The sequence below is a fragment of the Glycine soja genome, chromosome 8 (assembly GCF_004193775.1).
Source record: "Glycine soja cultivar W05 chromosome 8, ASM419377v2, whole genome shotgun sequence".
Classification (NCBI taxonomy): domain Eukaryota; kingdom Viridiplantae; phylum Streptophyta; class Magnoliopsida; order Fabales; family Fabaceae; genus Glycine; species Glycine soja.
Window position 1 is genome coordinate 14,534,662 of NC_041009.1, and position 12,431 is coordinate 14,547,092.

Consider the following 12,431-nt stretch of genomic DNA (forward strand, 5'->3'; position numbering starts at 1 on the left):
TTACCGGACGTGAGACTATTCTTAACAGCATCAGCCATTGAATGTCATTATAATTATTTATTACACCTTCTTTTGCACAATCACCACCACTACCACCAATACCACTACCACCAATAATAATATTAATGATATTGCTACCAAGTCATTTGATAAACTAATTGACTTAATTAAACTATATATTTGCCCAGCCATTACAATACAGGTCATGGATTTAGGAATTCCTTAACATTTGTGGCAAATTTTCCAGTAGTTTGATCTGTAACTAGAGATTTTCCAGTAGAATTCCTATAGTAATTAGAAATGACTAATGATGTAAAAAAAAATCTGTGATTATTTGTTTATTTCGCAGATAAAGAAAAAGGTATAATCAAACCAGAACACATTTTTCTTTCCCTTTTTGTTTTTGTACATCAACTGGGACTATATAAACCGAAGAGAATGAACCAACAAACATACATAACTACTGATGCCAAAGTTACATAAAGCAATGCTCAAATAAGCTTTCTAATGAGCTCCTTGAACAGCCTCTCACTCTTTCCTGCATCTTTGACTTCAACGGTTGAAATTGAAGCAGTTATTTAATTAATAATTAAATTTCTTCATACTACTGCTTCACCCTTTGGACCAAAAGTAGAAACTGCATCAGCCACTGTTAGAAATATTTTATCTTCCCCAATTAAGTCTGCTAACTTTGATGCGTGGAGCTTCTCCATTACAATTGGCCCGGGGTTTGCCAAGATAAGCTGTCAAAAGACCAAAGAGATGAACATCATCACAATTATTTAGTACATGTTGTTTTCTACTGCATAATAATAATACTATCATTATTGATGATATTGTTTGCACGCAAGCAAGTCATTTAATTAATTAATTAATTAACTTAAACTATATATCTTTACCAAGCAAATATAATATAAGAGATGAATTGAGGAATTCCTTAACATTTTTGGCAAAATTTAAGATCATAGGACAAATTACAAAATTTGAGAAGATATAAGTTTGATTTGGTAGTAAAAAGAGAAGGAAAAGAAGAAGACATTGCACATTCAAATCTTCTGCTAACAAAAATTTACAATACTAATAATTAATGTTTATCGGAAATTTTTTTACAAAACTTGATCTGTAACTAGAGACTTTTTGCAGAAGAATTTTTACAGTAATTAGAAGTGACTAATGACTTAGAAAAAGTAAAAATTTTATGATTGTTTATCAATTTATTACCTGTATTTTTCTTTTCTGAAGGGTCTTGTATAACTCTTCAAAAGCATGGATGCCACTAGTGTCAATATCAGTAACAGCTGCAAGAATATGGTTGGGTGAATAACTTTATTCATCAAAATTAATCATGAAAAACAGAATGAAAAGGATTTCGTAGAAAGCCTTACGTGACATTTCAACAATGGCATACTCTATTCTTGACGATCCATTTGTCCTTTGGGCGGCTTCATCGGCCAGCCATCTCAAAATTCTGCAAATTGTGATGGAATTATTCATCAAGCTAAATTTAATCAAGAGAACCAAATATCTAGACTTTCTTAACCTTCAACCGGGAGTGTCCACAAAACTTAAAATAATGTTATACCTCAACGGTCATGGTTTAATTTTCGATACAATTTTTACTAATTAACAGTAAGACTTAGTTCCAGTAGACAACACAAGGTTCTTAAATTGTCATATTAGCCACTTGTACGTAGTACCATTTTAAATTATGGAGTGTACAATTAATTCACCATGCAAGAGCACATTTATTAGGAATAATAGTTAAGTTATATGATTGACTTGAATAAGCCGCAAACAAAAAAAAACTAATAATTGACAATTAATATATACCAATAAAAAAAAATAGGAATAACAGTTATAATTACCTCTCCTTGATATAGTTGGAGTTTGAGAAGTAGATTGCAGAGTCAACCCTTATAATCAGCATGCCATTAATTTGGGTTGCTTTGGGGTATTGCAGGATGTTCCTATAAACAGTAGTCCCTGGAAGTTTTCCTAGTACTGCAGTTCTTGGCCTTGTCACTTGTAAGAGGATTTTGGCAAAAGATATAGCCACCTACATAAAGAAGGTTAAGTAAGTACTATTAAATACTGTGGGTTGGCCAAATTGAATAAACAAAAAAAAATGACAGATATGTATCTTTTCTGTAATTGGTTTTCTCATTACCGCGATTAGAAGGCCAATCTCAACACTTATGAAGATCACGCCAAAGAAGGCTCCCATGCAAGCAACAAAATCGAATTTGTCAATCTTCCACAGCAGAATAACTGCTTCAATGTTCACAAGGCCAAGCACCGCTGCTATTATAATAGATGCAAGAACCGCATTTGGAGTGTACTTAAAGAGTGGAGTAATGAGTAGCAGTGTTAATAACACAACAATGGACATAACTATGTTTGATACAGCAGTTTTACAACCAGCCATGTAGTTCACTGCTGAGCGAGAAAAAGATCCTACATAAAGATCAGAAACAAAACAACGCTTATTAATATGACAGTGATATGATAATAGGTAAAAGATATTTGTATAAGTTAAGAGCTGAATCCACTTTTGTAATTGTACCTGTAGCCACATAACAAGATGTTAGTGAACCAATAATGTTCATTGTTCCCATTGCCATCATTTCTTTGTTACCATCCAGTGAATAGTCTTTCATGGCAGCAAATGTTCTCCCAATTGCTACAGCTTCCTGAAAGTTTAACGAATTTGGTCATCTCAGAAAAAGGAAAGAAAATGGAATTTGGCTCCTCTAAAGTGGGTAAGGATAACGTGAGTACTCATCGTTTGGTTATTTAAATAACTACGATCATAACTAATGAGAAAATCAACAATTGATATTGCAACACATCCATGATTTGTTATGTATGTGCATGTAATATCAACTAAAATTGCTCACTTTATCCAGGAAAAGAAATGAGGAATCATCTGCGAAATTTGCTTACCGTGAGTGCTACCATACCAGCTACCACACCAACCCGAATACCAGGGCCTAGATATTTTCCACTGAAAAAAATCTCACTAGCAGATGATGGATTCACACCCTTCTTAACATGTCTCACCTGAAACACCATACTTTTTAAGTTTCACAGTGCTTAATTTTGCTTCAACTTTCAATCAATTTCATGCTACTTACAATTGCCACGCCTTTCTTGTCTGCCCTGGTAATGTAGACAAAAAAGGTAGACACTATAACAGAGATCATAGGAGAAATTGCAGCCACCCAAAAGAGTTTCTTATTCTTTTTAGCCTGTCCATTACAACAGAAAAAAGTTATGATAATGAAAGTTCCAAGGAAAGGGGCAGAAAAGAAGGAAAGTTGTTGTTGGCATTCTTACAATATACTTGGTTATAAGAAGGAAAACCAAGAATGCTACTCCAATGACTATTGTTTCCCAATTCCACTGCAAGCCAAGATTAAAGCAAATGAATATGATCCCCATTTCAAAGTGAGTTTCTAAACAAAAATGAAACCTTACCCCGTGGTGTGCTTCATTGAAAACCGAGCGCAGGACAGAAACAATATCAGTTTTCTTGGTGAACGCTTTTATGCCAAGAAAACCCTTAAGCTGTTGCAGTGCAATAGTAATCGCAGCTCCAGCCATGAATCCCACAATGGCAGCATGAGACAAAAAGTCAATCAAGAAACCAAGCCTGCAAAAGTTCACGTTTAGATTGTAACACAAGAAGAATTTGGGCAAATCTAAAATAATAATGCATGAAAAGAGTATCATTGCCAACAGTAGTGTATTTTTATTTTTTTTGGTCTGGGTCAGAGGTTACTGGTGTCCTTCAACCCTCTGGTCAGAGGTTAATTCCGCTCATGGTGCATGATTGTTGTTCGCGCATGGAAATTTTACATATGATAAAAATTAAATACGGATTCTCTCACTAAATTAATTGTTCTTACTTATGTGAACACATTGGGGCTTAAACCACTGCACTAGCCTTTTGGTTTGCCAAAAGTTGTATATATACTATACCTGAGAACACCAAGTGCCATTTGAGTGACTCCTGCGAAGAAGGTAGCAGTAAATGCAAGACGCAGGTATTCATGACTTTTGAAGTCACTGATCTCATCGGTTAGCATAGTCCCAAGCAAGAGGGACACCACAGCTACGGGCCCGATGGCAATATCTCTTGAGCTTCCCATGAAAGCATACACAAGAGGACACACAAAGCTGGTGTCTGCACAGAGTGAAGGAAAGCCAAGTCAAAACACAACTGAAGAACTAATATATCCAAGTTTTGCTTTCTTAAAATAAATTAAGATGCTCACATAGTGCATATTGGGGTTCCAAATTTGCAAGCTTTGCGTATGCAATGTCCTGCCATGCATTCATATGTTAGAAGGTGATCTTCCAAAAACACATAACAAATAATCTGCAGAATCAGCACATTTTCTAATACACTATTTTTAACATATTATTATTATTTTTAGTTGAAATTCATGTAGGTCTCACTAGTTTGGAATGACACCCCAGATGAGAAATATGATCTACATATTTAATGTGGTACTGGTACACATGAATTTCATTGATAAGAAAATGTCGAAAAAGAGTGCTATAGAGTATATTCTAAAATTTTTTTCATTTCAATATTTTTGCTAAAAATACATGTTTGATTCCTCATCTTATTTTTTCTCTTTTTAGTTTCAGTTTAATTCTTAAGTCTAAAACATTTTACTTTATTCCCTTAGAAGTATCTTTGTAAAACCAAAGTTATTTGGTGCTGAATATTCGTCATTTTTGCTGAGAATTAATTTTCATGGACGAATTAATTGATTATTTTTAGTGATATTTTTCTTTTTCAATTATGTATTTTTCATCCAAGGGACACCCGAACTCAAAATCTTACTTAAGAGAATCAATCACGGTATCACTCCCACTAACAATTTATATAAGATGATCTATGAAAAATATATTTAGTCCAGATAAATAAATATCCTAATAATATATCATCGAGAAGTGACTACTTACCTGAGGGATACATAGACTTGCAATGGTGAGTCCAGAAATGAAATCACCTCTGAATTTTTTAAGATTGTAATCTCTTCCCCATTCAAAAAGGGGGAAGAGAGATTGCAGGCCTAAGAGAAACTTTCTACCGCCGGTTTGGTCCTTAAATTGTTCAAAGGGTTTGTCTGGGAAGAAAGTGTCTACCACAGAATGTTTGATCTCTTGGAAAAGTGTCTGCTTTGGAGGAGTTCCCACCTTGTGAATATGTGGCAAAGTATCTCCATGCCTACGTGAAGAAGGCCCACTTCTTATTTCCCCCATGTCCTTTGCCACAACCTCGTCACTAACATGCTGACTCATTTAGTATATCACCTGCAAAGTAAAGTAGCTAATTGTGTTAGTAGAGCATTCTATTTCTGAGAGTCAAGTGCTTGAAATGCTTCACGCATGGTCACATTTTGTCATGTGAAGTTTCTTATATATATGACTATAATGATTAATAGACGACATGATATATGAGTTACTAACCAAATGATGTTACAAGATCTGATGATACCCCACGAAACTTGATGTCTTTGTGATGAGGCCAATGTTATATTTATAGAATCAGAAATGAGAAATTATGGGAAATGTCAACTGTATCTGATGTAATGTGTGAGGCTCAACTTTCAATTAAACAAAATATAATTTTATTTATTAATGCAAGTCAACCACACCAATTTGGTACTTAGGATTTCGTAGACAAACGGTTCTTCAATTTCTATATAGTTTGAGTGGGAGGGCGAAAAGGTTGAATGACAACATAAATTAAAAGGGGTTATGAATTTATGATAGAACACTTCAAAACGAATTCTCGTATGAACTAAAGTTTTTTTTTTTTTTTATTCTGACAAATGACACCTAGATAAGCTTAATTATTACCATTGACCATGATTATCGATTAATTAGTTTACACAATGGGTGGGAGTGTGCTCGTTTCCTTTCTCCTAGAATGTTACATGTTGGCCATTCTATCATTCATTGAATGTTGTAGACCTACGGTTCTACAGGAAACAAGTCACAAAGCAACGTGCAAGAAAATGACTGAACCAAAGAACAAATTAAGAAGAGTTTCATCACTTGGTTTTCCTTAATAATTCTAACTAGATGTATATATAGACCTACCAGTTCTACAGGAAATTAAATCAAATTATTATAAATTTCAATTCATTAGAAAGAAAACTTGATTTTTATACATTTTAGATTTTATAACATACATTTTAGATTGTTAAAGAATATATAAAATGAATGATTTTATGCCTAATTCTGGTTAATTAATTAAGGTAATTATATTTATATTATATATTTAGAGTTTAATAGTCATATATTATTAGTGTTGATAAGAATTTTGAAATATTTATCTTAAAAGTTAATAATCTTATCATACATAATGAATTATAATGAAATAATAATATAAAATTTTTATATTTTCATTGTATAATCCTTTTTCTCATATATTTGTATATAAATTATTTGATAATTTTTCACAATAAAGTATATTATTAATTTTTACAGTTCAATAGATGAATCACTTATTATATTTTACTTTTTGCTTACTTGCTTTTAACATTTTTCAATATTCTTTTAATGATTTTGTAGTGGATGCAAAAGCTTCTTACATCAATCACATGTCACTTTGCAATTAAAAGGCCCAGGAACATGTTATAATAATTCATTGTATTTATCATATTAAAATATTTTTTAAAATCATTCTTTCAAAAAAAAAACATTGACTTGATTACACTTATAATTTTGTTTAGAACAACAACTTACATATATAATTGATCACACCATGATTTTTACAAATTAAAAAAAAATAAAATTAAATCCTAAGCATATTTTTCCGTCTATATATGCAAAATAAACATCTCATTCTCAACAGGAAAAAGAAATTAGGCATTAATAAACATATATCAATGTAATTTTTTTTTACAGGATTCTGTTGTAATTCATTTTTTCCCCTTGAGTAAACGAAACTAAATTCTTCCCATCCTCTCACATATCACATCAAATTTTACGATAATGAATACATATAAATCATGAATAAACAAATTACATAATTCAAAGTTGAAACATATTAAAATACCAAGAGCTATATTTCAAACATAACCTCGAACAAATTGGAAAACACACAACACCAGTAAAGGATGAGTTAGTAAGTGGAAAATATTTATTGTGATAGTTGATAGTGTTACACTAGTTCATTATTTTAGCTAGTTACACACAAAAAGATGTAATTAAATTAATCTCACAAACAATCAGATAACTTAAATAAAGTATAACTAAATAATGAAACTTTTAAAAATCTCTATCAAATACACGAAATATTTGGTAAGGTGACAGGAAAAAAAAGAAGAAATTTAAAGAGAAGCTAATAAAATAGCAATATTTATGATACGAGGGAAAAAAATTGATGTTACTACATATTTCAATCACACAACCAGTACTTCAGTTTGTAAATGTAAATAAGTGAATATATGTCTGAAAGCAGAAAGGAGGATTGTAATAAGTAGTAATAATTAAGATAAAAAGAGAAATATTTTCAGTTCTTGGAAATTTACATAAATTGCAAATTCGGATTTTATTTGGTTAATGTAATTAACTACATACTATATATTTTTATTTGGTTAGTGTAGTTAACTACGTACAATTTTTATCTGGTGAACAAGGTAATCCATATACTCTCTGATTACCTTATTAAATATTTGAAATAAGTTGTTATTAAATTTTTATTTAGAGAATTTATAATACGCAAAGGCGCTGTATGAATGGGGCCTATATTGGGTCCAAGTTCATGAAAAATTGAATGGAGTGTATAGCCGTTGCTGCTAATATTTAATTAATAATGGGATTGCAGCACACATGAAAGGGAAACAGGGCTACTTGCCTACTTGCTGTCTGATTATGCTACAGAAAATAACGTTGACTCTTAAGAGAGTTGGGTCATGCGTGTAGCTTTAGAGGGAGGGAGATACTAATATATATATATATATATATATATATATATATATATATATATATATATATATATATATATATATATATATATATATATATATGACATTTTTTAGGACGAGAACCAATATAATTAAATATGATACTACAGCAAATATTATTTAGATAACAACTCAAACACTAATTTATACTACTATAATAGTATTTTTTTTGTCTTTTTTATTATATTATTAATTACCACATGTTTTTTTAAAATCTTTTATATAAATGACATTTCTCATTAAATATTAATTTGTACCAACAAAAAATTCTTTAATGCATTTTTTAATATCGTAGTAATAAGTTTATTGAAATTTATTAAACTATGAATGAAACTCGTTAAATAAAAAATGAGTTGACTTATAAAAAAACATTTTTAATATTTTTTAATCAATAATACAGAATATGTTCAAAAAATATTATAAGCAATTCAATACTAGTATTTTTCTTCAATATGTATGGCTTTTATTATAAAATAAATATTAAAAAAAATTAATTATATCGAATGAATGAATAAATAATAAAATATTTAACCACGCACACTCATGATTTCAAATGGCCATTAAAAATTCTGTACCAAAAAATAGTCATTAAAAATTGGGTAACAGAATCTCCAACTCCAATTATGAAAAGGGTAAAGTTAGAGAAAATTATTGCTTATTCATATGTTATTATGCTTGATTATTGCACATCTTGTCATCATCTTAGAATATCTAATGATGTAAGAACTCCTTAACTCAAAGGTTATGGTTAGTTCTTTTAAGAAAAAGCTTAAATTATAAAGCTGAAATTGTTTCTTTAAAAAATTCGTTCAGCTGAATTATTATTCACGCTGTCATACGTTCGATGTTTCCTAGGCAAAAGTCTGACAAAAAAAATAAAACAAGTAGATTTATTTTATGATTTCATTACTTCGTAAGCTAAGCATATAATCTTCGAAAGACTTTATTATCAATCTTGTATCTTGTGAAGTAATAAAACTAAGGTCACCGAATCGCATATAGTTTATATTACTCCATATATGCTGGTTACTTATGGATAATGACTGTCTTCCATTTTTATAATTTGCATTTTACTTACATCCTGCAAATTAAATAAAATACAAACTAATAATAAGATATTTGATGAATAAAAGGGGGGAATAGAAATAGGAGTGTGTAACAATCACTCCCTTTTTATTTAGTAAATTATCATTTTGATAGACTAAATTGTAATGCCATGTCAATTAAGTTAGTACCTAGAGTTAAAAAAACTAAAAACAAAAATCCTTGAATATAATTCTTCCTAATCGAGTTAGCCTCTAACATCTGCCTCGTAACTTAGTGTTGTTGCAATGCTAATTTAACAGATTAAATAATGCGCATGCATCCGCATGTTTTCCTATGGTATGCGTAGTCAAGCACTATATATAGTGAAATCAACAAGGAACTTTTATATATATATATATATATATATATCACTCTTTTAAACATAATATTTATTCTTGGTTAAAATTGATTGAAAATCATAAAAAATTATGATTCTCATATGAATCACACCTGTAATTTTTAATAAATTTTAAATAATAAAAACTATGTGTTCAAAGAAGCCTGTATTATTAGCATTTCTCAATAATAATAAAAAATATTCAATGATTCTTGTCCTTACCCTTGTCACCCCTCTTTCTCCGCCTTCCCCTGATTCTTAACGGTGTGTGTTGCAGTGCGAAAAGTGAACACCTATAATTAGGTTTGTTGGTGCCTAAGCCTTTCAATATGGCAATGGAAGAAAGAAATGGCGGAAAAAACGTTGATTATATAAGTACTTTTTAATTCATCATGCAATTCGAGTAGATTATAGAAGTGTTTTTTATTCCTTTGTGTGTTATTTGATTTATTTATTTTTATTCATGCTGCATAGTTCGTCTTTTTAATTATGGAGAAGAACAAGAGTAATTTAAAAGAGTATTTTTATTTTAATTATTGAGTTTTCAAAATTTAATGGTTAAAATTAATTAATTAATAATTATTATATTTTAAGAAAATGAATGATAAGGATGAACAATAATTTTTAAGATGAGTTGATCTCTCATTTTTTAATTATTTCACAATGTCTTATACATTTTTTCTTTTCTTTATTTTTGATGTTAATATTTATTTCATTATTGTTCAATTCTTATTTTAATGGATTATATATATATATATATATTAAACTGTTGTATTTTATGATCCATATTATTTAGAAAAATTACATTTTAAGGAAGATGCAAGGGAAACAATTTCTACAATACAAAGACTAATAAAAGAAAAAAGAAAGGATAGGCCAACCCTATATTTGATAATATATATAGATCAATCATTCACCGAGTCCATTCATTATGATATCTACCAACACTTTTGATGTTTAGCATTCATAGTTGCATAATATATGAGCTTCATTCTCAACCTAGCTAACTTTGTCTTGATACGACAAATGCAGATCCAACGAAAGTGTTAAATTAAAGAATATTGAAATGTATTCACGTGCGTTTGATTCAATTTTATTTTATAAATAATTATTTCTTACCAATATTTGAGATTTCACAAAAATAAATAAGTAACTATTTTTTTAAAGAAAAAGTTAAGTTAAACTAAACAAGTTAGAAAATAGTTTAGTTTTATTTTTTACGGACTTCTGTAATTTTAGGAACAAAGTTCAAAGCAAATTCAAAAGAAAAATGGGATACTTCAACTATAACTTTAAAAGTACGTGTTTCTCCTCTGTTTTTTTTTTCTCGATTTAATCATTTTTATTTTATTTTATGGATTTAAATGTATTTCATTTCTAAATTGAAGCAAGGGAGCGTTTTACAAATTTTCATAATTTTTTGGTTAGTTATATATAGTCGTAGGTAAGCTAATCATCAAGTCCCTCGTTATCTTATAAGAGAGTCTAAATTTTATACCCGTCAATATGTTTATGATTTGATTCCAAATATTCATCATCTTTTTTTTTTGGGAATTGTATTCATCATCTTATTATTAGTGAAATGATATGAGTATTTTGCACTAAGAAAGAATAGATATGTAAAGATTTTTTAAAATTAGATAACTAACCTTAACTTGTTGAGTGAGCTAATAAATAGAATGTTATTTATTAAGAAAAAAAAGAACATTTTTTATCTTAATTATAAGAAACATAAGACCACTCTTAGAGACTTACACTTGTTTTCCATAAAAGTTGATTCATTTTATTGAGCTTTTACCAAAATAAAATATACTCATTGGTTGAAAAAAAAAATCCTTTGAAATCACTTAAACCATTTAATGTTATAGATAATTCTGAAATAAAAGTATGATATTAGTAATTAAAATTAACCAATTTCATTATTTTTATTGATCTTAATCAATTAGATATATTTTTTCTTAAATATATATATATATATATATATATATATATATATATATATAATTATATATATATATATATAATTATAAGTAATACTTTTATAAAATTTTACGATGATTGAGAAAATTGATTGAAATTATTTAATTTTATTAATTTCAAGTAAAATTTAAAATTATTTCTAAAATATTATTCATTAAAAATTTGATATCATAAATAAAATAAAATTCTTAAAAATAAAATTAGAATTAAATAAAAGATATTTTAGGATATATATCAACTTTTTAGTTATATATGAGTTTAGAGAAATAGTATTTAAGATTTGAATTTGATATATCATTGATTAAATTGAAATAATTTTATTTCAGTTAATCTATACACTTGATAATTAACTCATTTCTTTAGATATATAAAAATTGTATAACTTTTTAACTTATATTTTCTCTTTTCCTTTTAAAAATATATAAAATATATAATATAATTCATATAGTACGTATTACATTTTGAAATCTTTTAACATATAACGTATTTAAAAGATGTAATGATTATTTAAAAAAATTATGGATCCTTCTTTTGACAGAATAATAATAATAATTATGGATTTTTTTTTTTACAGTATGGATCCTACTATCCCTAAATCAGAGATATTCAAATGATAATATGGACCGTATATTCGTCACCATTTCTCAAATAGTCAAATCTCAACAACCCACTACTTCTTCTTTTGTTTTAAACTTATTATAGTCCCTAGACAATGCAACTTCAGCGCAAAGAAAAAGCTAGCCCATCATCAACATTAAAACTCAGGATTTTACTTCAAAGATTTATTTTAATACAACATAACTATAGAAATTTTTATATTATTATCAAAAATATATATTATTAGATTAATAAAAATAATTCACTATCAGGTTATTTAAGAAACCTTGTTTCTTAATTGATGTGTTAACATATCATTAAATAATAAGTTTAAAAACTTCATACTGTAACAATGCGTAGTTATATCATTAAACTTAGTTAGCATCAATAAAAAATGTTTGTTTTCACAGTTAGCATCAATAAAAATCTTTTTAATGTAC

The 12,431-nt window shown here is 28.5% G+C and overlaps 1 protein-coding gene across 1 annotated transcript; it reads right to left on the minus strand.

Annotated features, from left to right (window-relative positions):
• Positions 1 to 362: 362 nt before the first annotated feature.
• Positions 363 to 5,570, minus strand: LOC114422200 (high affinity sulfate transporter 2-like). The gene is made up of 14 exons (XM_028388424.1): positions 5,485 to 5,570; positions 4,978 to 5,328; positions 4,278 to 4,326; positions 3,982 to 4,186; positions 3,478 to 3,652; positions 3,337 to 3,402; positions 3,135 to 3,248; positions 2,944 to 3,060; positions 2,564 to 2,690; positions 2,168 to 2,454; positions 1,866 to 2,056; positions 1,386 to 1,468; positions 1,222 to 1,298; positions 363 to 743 (listed from the first exon to the last, which is right to left on the minus strand). Exons 2-14 carry the CDS (start codon positions 5,314 to 5,316, stop codon positions 600 to 602), a joined length of 1,974 nt encoding a protein of 657 aa, XP_028244225.1. The 5' UTR covers positions 5,317 to 5,328; positions 5,485 to 5,570; the 3' UTR covers positions 363 to 599.
• Between the last annotated feature and the right edge of the window lie 6,861 nt (positions 5,571 to 12,431).

Bases quoted from the DNA above. Each gene is read 5' to 3' on its own strand.
- LOC114422200 (XM_028388424.1), bottom strand. From the start codon at position 5,316: ATGAGTCAGCATGTTAGTGACGAGGTTGTGGCAAAGGACATGGGGGAA. The intron at 3,061-3,134 runs GTAAGTAGCATG...ATGGTGTTTCAG, and splicing joins ACAAGAAAGGCGTGGCAATT to GTGAGACATGTTAAGAAGGG. The intron at 1,299-1,385 runs GTAAGGCTTTCT...ATATTCTTGCAG, and splicing joins TGCCATTGTTGAAATGTCAC to CTGTTACTGATATTGACACT.